Source organism: Cystoisospora suis (genome assembly GCF_002600585.1).
Source record: "Cystoisospora suis strain Wien I chromosome Unknown contig_607, whole genome shotgun sequence".
In the NCBI taxonomy this organism is placed as follows: Eukaryota; Apicomplexa; class Conoidasida; order Eucoccidiorida; family Sarcocystidae; genus Cystoisospora; species Cystoisospora suis.
The window spans coordinates 1-12,435 of record NW_027153408.1 but is presented as its reverse complement, the minus strand read 5'-3'; the positions used below and the strand labels follow the sequence as shown (position 1 = coordinate 12,435).

At 54.8% G+C, this 12,435-nt stretch overlaps 2 protein-coding genes across 2 annotated transcripts; both read left to right on the top strand.

The window, feature by feature from the left end:
• Positions 1 to 238: 238 nt before the first annotated feature.
• Positions 239 to 4,529, top strand: CSUI_001502 (uncharacterized protein). Its single transcript, XM_068061708.1, has 7 exons — positions 239 to 1,205; positions 1,679 to 1,949; positions 2,330 to 2,494; positions 2,793 to 2,927; positions 3,137 to 3,210; positions 3,494 to 3,800; positions 4,270 to 4,529. Exons 1-3 carry the CDS (start codon positions 338 to 340, stop codon positions 2,397 to 2,399), a joined length of 1,209 nt encoding a protein of 402 aa, XP_067926309.1. The 5' UTR covers positions 239 to 337; the 3' UTR covers positions 2,400 to 2,494; positions 2,793 to 2,927; positions 3,137 to 3,210; positions 3,494 to 3,800; positions 4,270 to 4,529.
• A 2,446-nt stretch (positions 4,530 to 6,975) lies between these two features.
• On the top strand, positions 6,976 to 11,231 carry CSUI_001501 (3 5 -cyclic nucleotide phosphodiesterase domain-containing protein). The gene is made up of 8 exons (XM_068061707.1): positions 6,976 to 7,097; positions 7,637 to 7,775; positions 8,058 to 8,197; positions 9,091 to 9,165; positions 9,673 to 9,967; positions 10,263 to 10,359; positions 10,612 to 10,699; positions 11,128 to 11,231. The coding sequence occupies exons 1-8, from the start codon at positions 7,078 to 7,080 to the stop codon at positions 11,189 to 11,191; spliced, it is 918 nt and encodes a 305-aa protein (XP_067926308.1). The 5' UTR covers positions 6,976 to 7,077; the 3' UTR covers positions 11,192 to 11,231.
• Positions 11,232 to 12,435: the final 1,204 nt, after the last annotated feature.

Sequence of the window (12,435 nt, the reverse complement as noted above, 5' to 3'; positions counted from 1 at the left end):
ATCGTAACAAGACGGATGTCTGAGTCACGGATTCAGTCTACTGGAGCTGTACCCCAGTCATGTCACGAAGTGCCAACTAGCGAACAGCGCGGCGCGATGGCCACGGGCAGGAAGTGCGCGACGGACCCCGCTTGTAGGAGAATCACTGTCCCTTCATCAACTCCCCCGCTGGACCGCGGAACGGAAAGAGCCCCAGTATCCCTTTTAGTTTTTCGTCCGCAACATGGCTCCCGCAGGCAAAGGACCTGACAAGACGGCCGCGCCTGCACGGGTGCGGCCTTTGCGAGTGCCAACAGCCACAGCGGCTCAGGCTGCTTGGGAAAGAGGCCAAAAATCTATGAGAATGGGTTCAACGCATCAGTCAACAACCGCGTTGAAAACAACTCACCAGGAAAAGACGTATGCCATGTACCACACTTATGATGAGGAGGTGACAAGCAATGCAGAGAGAATCAAACTGTCCCATAAGATATTCTTCGGCCTCAGCCTTTGTTTCGTTTTGATCTCCACCTCCTTCGAGTTCTATTTCATGTCCAAGAAAAATATGGTCAATACCGCGATTGATAACCTGGAGCTGGAACTTGCCGCCACTCGGAACATTACTACTACTTTGGAGTTGACTAAGAGTTTAGCAACCTGGTCCTTCAACACCAATACCAGACCTTTCGTTGAGGCGGGGAAAGTGACTGCTGTTTCCAGTCTTGTCATTCATAGTATTCTATTCAACACCGCAACGTTGCTCCTGTCAAAACTCGAATTCTTAAGAAGCTCAGAGCTGTCCTCTGCCGCGTCGTCCCGGTGCGTTGACCCCGGGTATACCGCTCAGGGTGGCAAGCGCAGGTGCCCTCTGAAAAGTGTTGTTGAACAGCTCAAATCTGTCGACAAGGAAGTATATGAGAGAGTTGTTGAAATTATCGTCAACGACAGAGCGCAAATAGCCGAGCAGATATATGCACACCTCCTGAAACGCATGCCCGCTTCTTGGACTGAAGTCACCGGGCCCATGTTTTTCGTATTTCAAACTGCTCCACAATACTACAAGATCAACGGCGCAGTCGAATCGTACATCTCCAAACTCAAACGGGAAATCGATGAAGTGGTTAAGCAGCGCTACTGGGACGCGATCATGTGGTCAGCAGTGGCACTCACGTCGCTCGTCGTTGGGCTCATCGCTGCCTTTGCAGTTTCAGTCGCGCAGTTCTCTCGTAAGTGCAGCACCAACGCTGGCACAACTCCAGCCAGCCTGCTACGCTGGCATGTCAGCTCTCTGTGTAGCGCTTTGTTTTCTGTCGACCCAACATCCGAGCCCCATTCGTCTATCTCGGGCGAATGCCGTTTTGGAAAGACCTACATACGAGTGTACCAGACGACACCCTAGTACACGGCACCCTCTGACGTCGCCCGTGTCACGGAATCTTTCTCTCTTCGCGAGACTCGTACGGCTACGCCCGCCAAGCGTCCCTGCCTGTGGTGTCCTGCTGACGGAACCAACCAGGGACTGTCCCAAGCGGCTGCTTGATAACGTAACGGCGGCCGGACACAGCGTACTATGTGGCGAGGCACGCTCGCGGGGAAGACCACCCTTCACGCAGTGACCCTCTTATTTCCCTCTGTCCGCCCCACTGGTTGACAAACATGGACGTATGGAGTGGTTCCCCTGCTTGTCGCTTTGCGGTAGGAAGCCTGCTCAAAGCGTTCGACGTGTGCCAAGAATCCTTCTTCGAGTCTGTTGAAGAGCTACAGAGGAAGATTGACGAGATGGCGGACGTCATGCACTCAACATTTGAATACCGAGTGACAGGGGCTCTCCATGTCATTAGTGGTGTGGCGGCTCTTCTTATGTCCTCGAATGCCTTGACGCCTTACCATCAAAAGCTTCTGAAGCTCATGGAGAAATGCGTCGTGGACACGCTGTCGGCGACAGTGAATGCAACAGTCTGTCTCAGATCGGAGATCGAGATTCCCCAGGTATGGGCACTTCAGTCGTTCCGAACCCAAACGCAAGGCCTCACAACACCACTCGTCAGGAGCTTCCCTGAGTCAGCCCGGGTCCCCATGTGTGCATATACTTGAAGTACCAGGATGGGTGATGATGCCAAGGTCATCCGTCCTTGGCCCCTTCCTTATTGCGCTGTGGAGGGTCTCTTCCGTCGCCTACACGACAAAGGGGCTCCGGCCCAGAAAGACGGGTAGCGGCAGCTTCACTATGAGAGACTGCGGTCCCGACAAGACGAAATGCGTGAGTCCCACCTTCGGGGGGGAAACGCACCTCTTCTGTGCACGTGCATAATGCCCTTGCATCATATACGCTGCGACTGGTCGAGGTTAGGTGCCTTGCGAGCAAGCGAACATACGAGCAATCGTTGAGGACTGCCTGGAAACGTTCGGTGCCAAATTGAGGGCGAGAGCCCTTCCGGTCACGTGCACTTTCGGAGCCGGTTGCCCTTCACTTGCGTTCACGGATCCCACGAAGATGAGGACTGTCTTAGCGAAGGTGAGTGCTGCCTCGTCCCGCGGGGATTGGTGTCAGTGCAGGAGCACCCTGCTCGCTGCAAGAGAACTGTTCTCTAGTTGTCTACTGGTGTGGGACTGGCCGAAGGCACGAGGCGTTGCCAGCTCAGCCAGGGCACCCCTCATACCGGCAGCGAAAGTCTGTCAGGCAGGGCCCTTCAGCCAGTCAGTGCGCCCCCTTGATCTCCGTATGAGTGCCCTTCTTGTACATGGCACGCGGAGTCCGGACGCATCGCGTCGGCTTGCACGTGAAAGACCAGGATGTCGGCTGCTCTTCACAGATATTGTCTTTTGTCGTCGATCACACCCTTGAAAAAGGTAGGGGCATCGATGTGTTCGTCAACGCGAACTCCTCGATGGGTTCCCGGCAGAGCGATTCTATGGAAGACTTTCGAGGATTCGACATACATTTCGAGGTACGCTTCCCGTAGTCACGTCCTGCTAGCCGCTAGGTCGGAGAAAGACAGGTGTCGCACCCACGCAGGACGGTGATAAAGAGCACTCCTCGTCGCTTGCAGGTCTTCTTCCTGAAAGGCATCATGCAGGTCATGAAAACGGAGCACCGCGACCACGCCTCTTAGGCAGCTCAGGTTCTCCTGAAAATGTCGGGATACTCCCTTCTCAGGTCAAGGGCCACGGAGTCTGCATGGAAAACCGAGAGGCTCAAGCAATGTCGCAACCGAAAGGGCTGATGAAACGGTATGTCACGAAGACAAATATGTAAAGGACCACGTTCGTACCGAGATCACTCACGTACCCGATGATAGCCCGCGCGGCAGCACGCGAACTACGTCCCGAAACCTGACAGTGTCGTCGGCCACGATAGTGGCTCGGGATGCAGACTGCCTCGAAATCTTGAATGTATTCATTCGACAGCAGCACTCTAACCCGAAGCTGAGGAAGCCGCTCTTGTAGTACGGTACACTAGTCCCATTTGCGACTTTGACTCAATCCCACTGTGATGCCGAAAAATCCGTTTCAGGTGCGGCCACGGCCTTCGAATGTTGTGCTCCGCAAAGCTGTTGCAGACAATGGGAGGCTCCATGCAGATTCTTTCGTCTCCCTCTCGAGGAACGTTCGTCTCATTCCAAGTCCGGACGAGGGCGCGCTTCCGCTTGCTAGATTTCCAGGAGGGACTCCACTCTTCTTTCCAAAGAGAGCGAAAAAGAATCCTCACTCTTGGTCTTAGTCCGGACACCGGCCGCTTTCTACGGTTCTTGTGTAAAGATGTTGGCCTGCAGTTCGAGCAGTGCTTCTGCATCGAGCACCTGAAGGAAACTCTCGCAACGGTAACAGTCGGTACAGCTGCTCGTGCAGATATCCCCTTTCCCGAAGTTGGGTGAATGTGAATCCTCACGCACCTGAATACGCCTTGTGGACGAGTCTCTGGACGCGCAAAGTGCTGTAACGACTGTGGCGACGTCCAGACTGCCACACGTGCTGAGTCGTTAACTGGCGCAGGCGTCAGCCCTCGGAAGGCTGATGTAGACTGTCACATATCTCAGATGAGGGCTGCTGGAGAACTCCTTTTCGACAAGAAAAATTGCGTGGCCGTGGGTGTCACTGCGGCTCTTTGTCGAGTTTTGAAGTTTCTTGAGAGCAGATCTTTGTTCGCGGGGCCGACGCGAGAAATTCATGATTTGCTTTGCCGACACTCTGGAACCTGAATGATAAAGTCGGCGTCAGTAACTGGGTGCAAACCGTACACCACACAATCTTCTTTTGTACCACTTCGTCTTGTCCATTGAAACAATGCAGTGCACAGCGGATACCTGCTCCGTTGTTTTCTTGGGGGACTTCATCGCGATCTCCGCCGATCCGACAGACCCATCATCAAAACAGCTATCTGTTACGGATATTTTTGACCAACTGAGTGCTGCCGCGACGCTCCAGGGAGGGCGGGACATTGTCCGCGTATTCGTAACGTCGCAAGGAGACCTATCCGACGACAGCCGCGTTGGGCAACGAGGGAGCCTTAATGACACCGCCGTAAACGGCGTCCTCAGGCATGTAAACACGTTAGCCGTCACTGTACAGCTGAGTTCGTTTTCCTCAGGGTCCACACTCTGTAGGAAGCAGCTGATACCTCGGTTGCACAGATGACCGAACAGCTTTGGATGCCTCGCGTTTTGAATGTACTAAGAAACAGGGAAACACTAGCGCTCGGAGTCGTTTCTTGCCTGCTGAGGAGCCAAGACGGGGAGTTGTGACGGCACCACGTCGATTTCCCCCAAGTGAGCTAAGCAAACTGCTCGGGTGTGTTTTTGTAACGCGTACGCTTGAATGCAGGCTCGCAACACCAGTGAGGACAGCCGATCTGATACACGTTCTTGCTGAGGCGATGCATGAGGTGAAAGACCCCCCAACGGTTCAAGAGTACGTGAGAATTACAGATGAGCTGCCTGCTGTCGGCCCCGAAGGCAAGAAAGTTTTCACAATTGGTGATTCTCTACTTCTTGTCCGTCTGCTCTGTCACAGGGGTGACGCTGACAGTGATACCGAGAGCGAATCCGGGTGCACTGCTGCAGCTGCCTCTGGGGCAGAGGCAGACGAGTTCGATCCTGCGTCCGCGGAAGTGCCGCTTCAGGCGCCCGACCGAAGGAAAGTCTCTGTGGCAGACACGAAAGAGAAATACCCTCCGAACCTTCATAACACAACCACAGCGAGCACTCCGAAAAAGAAGCGATTCACCATGCGTTCCGAATCAACGCGCCAGAAGAGTTCGGTATCTGCTAGGTCAGATCGGTCATCGGCGACGTCGGAAATTTTCCGCCGCCGAAACCTTCTTCACTCCGTTTTCAAGCACAGGGTGGATACCCAGAAGGCACCAAGGCGTGCTGTTGATGAGAGCGATAGTGAAAGCCAAGAATCCGTTGAGAGAGGCAAGTGTCGGTGGTGACTCCGCGGACCACAGCCTACGGTTGCCGCTACGAACTGCCATGACGGTTGCCGCTACGAACTGGCATGTTTGCTGCTCGGTGTGAAGGCGCGTGCTAGTGATTTTGAGGATGGAACAGCACAGCAATTGCAAGCTCCCATCCTCCAGTCCAAGCTCACGCGCTTTTCGATGCGCGGCGCGCAATTCTTCAGGGAAGCCTAACACTCCTTTTTTCCTGCTCGCTGCAGATGGCTTTGAGGACGAGGAGGTCGAGTTGTTCGCTTTAGAAGATGACCGCCTCAGGAAGATATTTGCAAGGAGAGAACAAATACCGCAAGTGTTAGTAACGCATGTGAATGCGGTGATACAGGCAGTCAATCAGCTGGGCCTCTCTCGCCCCGTCGGCGAACTGGCTGACTCGATCGCTGAGGTGCGCGAGTGCGTAACAAGAGCCAGAGTGTGAAATAATGCCACAGTACCAAAAAGCCCGGGTGCTAAGACAGGCGAGGAAGTCTTTCACCACAAAGCACCAGCTACTAATCTCCATTTCGCAACCCCTGCATTGCGGTCACTCTGAACTGTCACAACGGATCTGGGAACGGGTGTCTCCACGACAGTCTAGATCTTGTACCGACGTTATTGCCGGGAGAGCCGGCCGCCCACAGCCAGCCACCTCCACCACAGCCGTGAAACAAGTGCATGTGCGCCCCTTTAGACCCCTTTCTCTAAGGACCTGGATGCGTCAAAAGCATTTGTCGACGCTTTCGATAGCTCCCTTGCGCTCCTGCGGTACTACCAAGCTCTTCCCAACCAACCCGGGGTCCAACCTGATGAACCCAGAAACAAGGAAGCGGCAAACGAGTCGTACCGGAAAGCCAGTACAGAACATGGAGTCTCCACGGGCCTGGGACAAAAACGTAAGCATTCACTATGGTGTGGTGTCAGGTCAACGAGCAGTAGCCACGGCAGAAAACTGCTGCCACCTCGCCGCGAAGCGGGCCACGGGGCCGACCGCAAGCTAACTGCATCCACTCCAGGCGTAGCCGTACACGGGCACGGGGGAGCTGATGCGAGCCTCGCCGCCTGGCAAGCCATCTAACTCAACCTGGGAGCGTAGCTTGGAGAAGCGTTGCTGGACTCGGGCGAAGTAGCTTGTGCCGTGGCTTTTGAGCTGGCAAAACTGCACTTTTTGTACATGGTAACCAATGTTTTATGGTGCGAGCTTGACAGCGAGTCACATTCTCTGCTTCTGCAGGCAAGGATCCACTGGTGAGAATGAACTCCGCAGCCTCTTTGCTGATCAGGATCCCTCAGGCCTACGAAGTACAGGTAAGGATCAGCGTCTCTGGGGCGCTCTGGTGGTAAAGAGAGTGCTTGGAGGGGGAATACTCTCGACACCTGGTCAGATAAGTTAATCGCCCGAGCTGCCTGTGTGTGAGGCGGTGGTGCCAGCGGCCTGCCCTGGGTGAAAGACACCGTACTGCTCTCCGCGGTCCGCCAAAACACCACGTCTCCATCGCCCGGACAGGCGCGCGGTGAAGGTTCCTGAACGGTCCTCTCTTATGTGCTTTCGTTTGTCCGACCAGGGCTTCTTCAACCTCTCTTCCAGCTCGCTCCTAGACGGCGAACCATTGACCATACAACAATTCCTGAGCTGGGATTTCCACGTCTTGAACCTGTCTGATTCGATGGCCATCAGGGTCACACGGTGAGTGCAATACATCTGCGGCTTTGCAGTTGGTTGAGTGCCCGGACTCTTCCTAGCTCTGGCTGCCACATACTCAGTTGCGGTTCCAAGGAAAAGATGTTTTGCAAAACTTTAGGGCAGCATGGAGGATCGCGGGCCTGGCATTGAGAGAGAGAGAGCCGGGTGAAAGGCTCCCAGAATGGACGCAGATCGATCTGACTGCATTGCAAACTCTCACACCGGAGTATGGATGTGTTCTTGTTAGTTCGGATCACCCACAGTGGAAGCATCACACACACACTGCGGACAGCCTTTCTTGGCTGCCAGTGAGCAATGTCGCACAGATGCAACTTCACGTAAACGCACAGGGCAGTGAACCCAGCGCATCCTGAGGCACCTCCTAGACCTCCCGGCAGGTGGAGGCACAAGTGATACGGGGCGGTCACCCCGGGACGCATCACAGGCATTACACACGTCCCCGTTGCAGGGATAGCAGCAATGCGTCCACGGGCCATTAATAGAGTAGCGACTGAATTGCCTCGTCCTGGGTTGTCTATCAGAGATCTCCTGCATCACTTTGCCTCGAAGGCGCAGCTGGACGTGCCCGGAGAGGTCCTCATGGGCTTCTGTGTAGCCCTTCACGAAAACTACGAGGCAAACCCGTATCACAACTTCTTTCATGCAATCAACGTTGCCCAGGTGAGCCGGATCGTCTCCGTAGCTGTGTCTTTCTTTGAAGGCATTAGCAACCGGGCCCACAGTAGAGGGGCAGGACTGTGGGTCCTTCTTTCGAAGGTCTCGGCACTCTACCCACACAGGATTCCGGCTCCCGTAGGCGACCGTATTACAAAATCATAGAAGCTTGACACTCCCCGAAAATCCAACGCAAATCACGCGACTAGTAGAAGGATACGGGTGCGCGCTGTCCCTCAGAAGTGTTGTTAACCCTTCGAGTCCTGAGTCCTGGTTGTCACCGTGCAGGTGCTGTGCCTTCTTCTGGCATTGCCAGATGTCGCGGCTCAGTTTTTGCCGATCGACTACTTTGTCCTCGCGGTCGCAGCTCTAAGTCACGACCTGGGTCACCCGGGGGTGAATAATCTCTTCATCAACCGCAACAACTGGTACGCAGAAAAACTATGGCGGGGCGGACCGCCCACTACTTAAAGTAATTCCAGAGTGCTGCTCTGTGGCGGAGACTTGACAGGAGCTCGAAAGAAAAGGCTAGCCACTTCGTTTAGTCGTCGGAAAGGCCGGAAAGATGAGCTGTTCGCGTTGCATGTAACCACTTCAGTCACTTGAAGAACGACACGAAGGCAATCCACTTCGTTTCTTTCCCTCCTCAGCAACGCCGCTGTCCACGCTCGCCTCGTTAACCATGGGAACTTTGAGGAGGCAGACTTGACCACCACTGTTGTCATGACCTGTAGATCTTGTTGGGCTTTATCGCGGTGAAGTGTGTCAGCAGTGTAGAAGAAGTAACGCTGTCTGTACACGGGCGGGATATGGAAAGCGAAGTGTGTACGTCGCGGTCGCCGGCACTACGCGGCAGGCGGCTTCCCCCACGACTCCCGCCTCTAACATACTTTCCGGCAGGCTTCATGTTGAAGATATGCGGCCGCACGCTGTTAGCTCATTTCTACAACGGAGGTTGTGATGCTTTGAAAAAGAAACATTTGCGGTGCAGAAGTGCTGTTATGTGTTTTGGTCACCGGCAAGAAGAAGCCATGTGAAAGTTAGCCCTAGGGATCGTCACCGGTACTTTCGGGGCCAGTTGTGATTCAGTCATGCTAACGCGTCATCAGCCGGAAAGTTTAGAAGTGCGTTGCAGCCTCCGACCATAGTAGTTTTGGAACTACGGCTTGGATCCCGTCTTCGCATGGTACGGCTCCGCCGCTCGAGGAAGTGCGCGTCTGCCTGCGGCGTTGAACCCACTGCCGGCGGGCCCGTGTCTTAGCTTTGGACAATGTTCAGTCGAGCTTGTCTCCGGTGTGGCCTGTTCAAATGACTGAGTCAGCAGACCAGCCCGTCTGTATCAGAACGTCTCTGTCCTTGAGAATTACCACGCTGCCTTGCTCTTTCAGATCCTCCGGTGAGCGCTGGCACCTCCGAAAGTGAAAGGCAACGCCGACGCTCCACGTTCGGGTGCTGGGCGACGACTGCCCGGCAACGTTTCCGCACCCGTGTAACTGTATGAATTGCTTCCTATTTCCTCTGAGATTTCCAGGTTTTTGCGAGGACACTTGCACCTCTGGTATCTAGTTCGGCAGTCGATGTGTAGAGTTCTCGGAGTCATTTGTTCGTACGCAGGCACCTGCCAGATACTTACCGAGTTTGAAGTACGATATCCAACATTATGGTGGAAGTTCCTACGCCGCTACGCCCTACGCCGCCAGGGCCCGAGTCACATACCAGCACAGCAACTCCACTTCCAGCTAGCTTCTTCCACCCCGTCAGCTAACAGCGGCACTGCCGCATACAACCCAGGACACACACACGTGAGCTATCTGGAGGTTTCAAGCACCCCATACACAGAAACGCCCCACCTCTGTGTCCGAGTAACGGTCGGGTAAGCCGCCCTTGTTTCCTGTGCTTTCAGTCAGCCCCAGTTCAACGTCTTTTGCTCAGTTGCGACAATGTCCTTCTCGTCATATCGACAGCGAATCATCAGCGCTATCCTGTGGACAGACATGGCGAAGCACTTCGACATGGTCGCAAAACTGCAGCAGCAAATCGAGGGCGAGATGGTCTTGACAGAAGGAATCATTGTGACACTAAAGAAGCCATACCTCGAGGGACTTCTCCTACACGCTTCTGATATTTCTAATCCAATGCTGAACTTCGAGATGTCTCGAGACTGGGCCATCCGCGCATGTGATGAATTTTTTCAGCAGGTACTGTCTTGGCATACGCCTCGGCTTCGGACTCCGCCGACGGCTGGGAACTTCGGTGCCAGGGTGGAGACACCAGCCCACCGTGGGGGTGCAAGCTAACATGCTTTGTGTCCCTGTCCTCCGTCTTGACTCTTACAGTTCCACAGAGCTACGAAGTGACACCGCCTAGTAACACCTGGTACAACACAAGTGGCGAAGGTGCGGCCCGGCGTCTTCCAGGCGCGAAGACGGTGCCGGCCGCTACACTGCAGTACGAGCCACGGACGCGAGCAATATTGCCTGCTGTGCCGTTCAGAATAAGCTGGAAGAAAAGCTCGGGCAGCCGCCCCACATGCCTTCGTTTACGGAGTTCAACTACTACAATGTCGCGAAGTGCCAAATCGGTTTCATAGGTAGGCGCTTACCGTCTTCGAGGCTAACTCGGACCCCCCAATCACTTCGCTGGTAGCCTCGAAAACGGGCCGTGGCTGAACTGATTCAGCTTCCTTAACCTATTAGCACCTGAAGTAACGAGAGAAACTGACAGCAGACGCCCAGCTATCCCGTCCTTGCCCCAGGCACGGAACACTTCGGCTTTCTTTCATACCGTGACCGAATGAGTAACGGCGGATCAGGCAACGCTTGCTATGTTGTCCCATTTGCAGATTTTATATGTAAACCTCTCTTCGGCAGCCTCGCACGCATGTTTCCAGCGCAGCTTGGAGACCGTGCTGCCTTGCTAAACAAAAATAGGTAAGCCTTGGGAAAGGGGAAACGACCCTGCTACTTCGCCAACGAAGCTCTGCATCGTGCACGACGGCAGTGAAAGCTTTCTTTGAGAAATCTGGCTCCAAAGAATTCACGGCTTAGGACTGCCAAACCTGATGGGACTCAAGGGTTGCCGAGGCTCATTGCAGTTTTCCTTTGTTTAGTGTCTCGAGAACAAGACAACCTTGCTACTACGGCAAAACTGCACCCTTCCTGTGATTCTACTGAGTCTGTAGGCATGTGGCTCAGGGTGCTACAATCGGGGTTGTAGATTACCTAGTGTGAAAATACTTCGGCGTGGCCTCACCACGCAAAACAGAGCGGAGAAGAAGGGGGAGTAGGCGGAAAATCTGTCTTTCTGGCCGGCAGAGACTGCTTACAGAGACACTGTCCGACCGCTTCTGTGAACACAGGGACAAGTGGAAGTCCGTTGTCGAGGAGCACGAGAGGGAGCGAGCTGTCGAGGAACCCGGATGAGGTTGTTATGTTTGGCTGCGGGGAGGACCGCGGTCAGGTGAGTTTTTCATCGAACTGTGGATCCGGTCTCGGCTTGAACGATGCGCTCGGCTGCCGTCCAGTGGTTTTGGTGCAGACATGGAACAGGACTTGCCTTTAGCTGTCTCCGGCGATGCTGACCGGCAGGCATTCCGTTGCGGATTACCTGTGAGTTTCACTGCTGAACTGCTCCTTGTTTGGGCTCCGTGTGTACGCGTAGACAGCAGTGATTTTCCCCTGTGGAGAGGGCCGCATTGTCCTCAGACTCTGGCGTCTACTTGGCACGGCGTGTTAGTTCTCGAGAGCCTGGCGCTCACCTTTGTAATGTCTTCACCGTTTTGCCTACCCCGTTCCGGGCAACCTGTATAGAGGCCCACTCGCATGTGGAAAGGAAAAGCGTGGGGGACAGCGGCAACCAGCCTGCCTCGTTGGTTGCCGTTGTCCCTCGCGGCGCCGCGGCGATGTGCGTGCTCCCCCCGGGGGCAAAGAGATACCTCCCCGGTGAGAGGCGGCGGACGCATGGATAGGCTGTTCTCCTTCGCAATACCGGAGTGTCATTCAAGCCCCGGTGAAGTACGCCGCCCGGGAAACTGGAACCCTCGTGCACGCTGCCGAAGATCGCTGGCCTCCACTCCGGTGTACAGCTCAGCCCTCCTATGCGAGTTAGGCAACTACTGCCATCGTTTCCTCAGAAGCATATTCTCTAACTTGGAGAATGATTCCCTCTCTAGTCTCTTGCGTGCGCAAGGCGTCTCCCTCGCCTGTCGCAGAAGGTCCGCCCCACGCGGAACAACCGGTGCACATGCCCGGCCTGCTTAGCAGATCCAACGTCTTTCCGTAGGTTCCCCAACGTCTGTTGGCACGGGCGCACCCTAACACCGTACGGAGCTTTCATGGCCATGGGCACTACTCCTAGCTGCCTCAGCGTTAACGTCGTAGCTCGCCAGCTGACTATTAGCCGAGTGAGCCCTCTATTTTTTGAGGGCATTTTGATACAAGGCAAGGGCTTCCCCCAGTGCGGCAGTACGGTATCGGAGTTGTCATGATGTTCGCGACCCCAGAGGAAGAGCTTGAGTAACCACTCCGCTTGGCGTAGTTTGGGGCTCCACTGGCCCGATGCGGTGTCCGAGCAACACTTATCATCACTTCGTGAAGAGCGGGCCAGAGCATTAGGCCTACACGGAGTAACAGCCTCAGTAGTGTCAAAATCATGAAGACAGTCTCTG

Excerpts from the sequence above, each read along its gene's own strand:
- CSUI_001502 (XM_068061708.1), top strand. The coding sequence starts at position 338 with ATGAGAATGGGTTCAACGCATCAGTCAACAACCGCGTTGAAAACAACT. Across the intron at positions 1,206-1,678 it reads TTCAGTCGCGCAGTTCTCTC|GAAGCCTGCTCAAAGCGTTC; the intron begins GTAAGTGCAGCA and ends GCTTTGCGGTAG. Across the intron at positions 1,950-2,329 it reads GCAACAGTCTGTCTCAGATC|GTGCCTTGCGAGCAAGCGAA; the intron begins GGAGATCGAGAT and ends GGTCGAGGTTAG.
- CSUI_001501 (XM_068061707.1), top strand. The coding sequence starts at position 7,078 with ATGGCCATCAGGGTCACACG. Across the intron at positions 8,198-9,090 it reads TTCATCAACCGCAACAACTG|CAGACCAGCCCGTCTGTATC; the intron begins GTACGCAGAAAA and ends TGACTGAGTCAG. Across the intron at positions 9,968-10,262 it reads GTGATGAATTTTTTCAGCAG|AATAAGCTGGAAGAAAAGCT; the intron begins GTACTGTCTTGG and ends TGTGCCGTTCAG.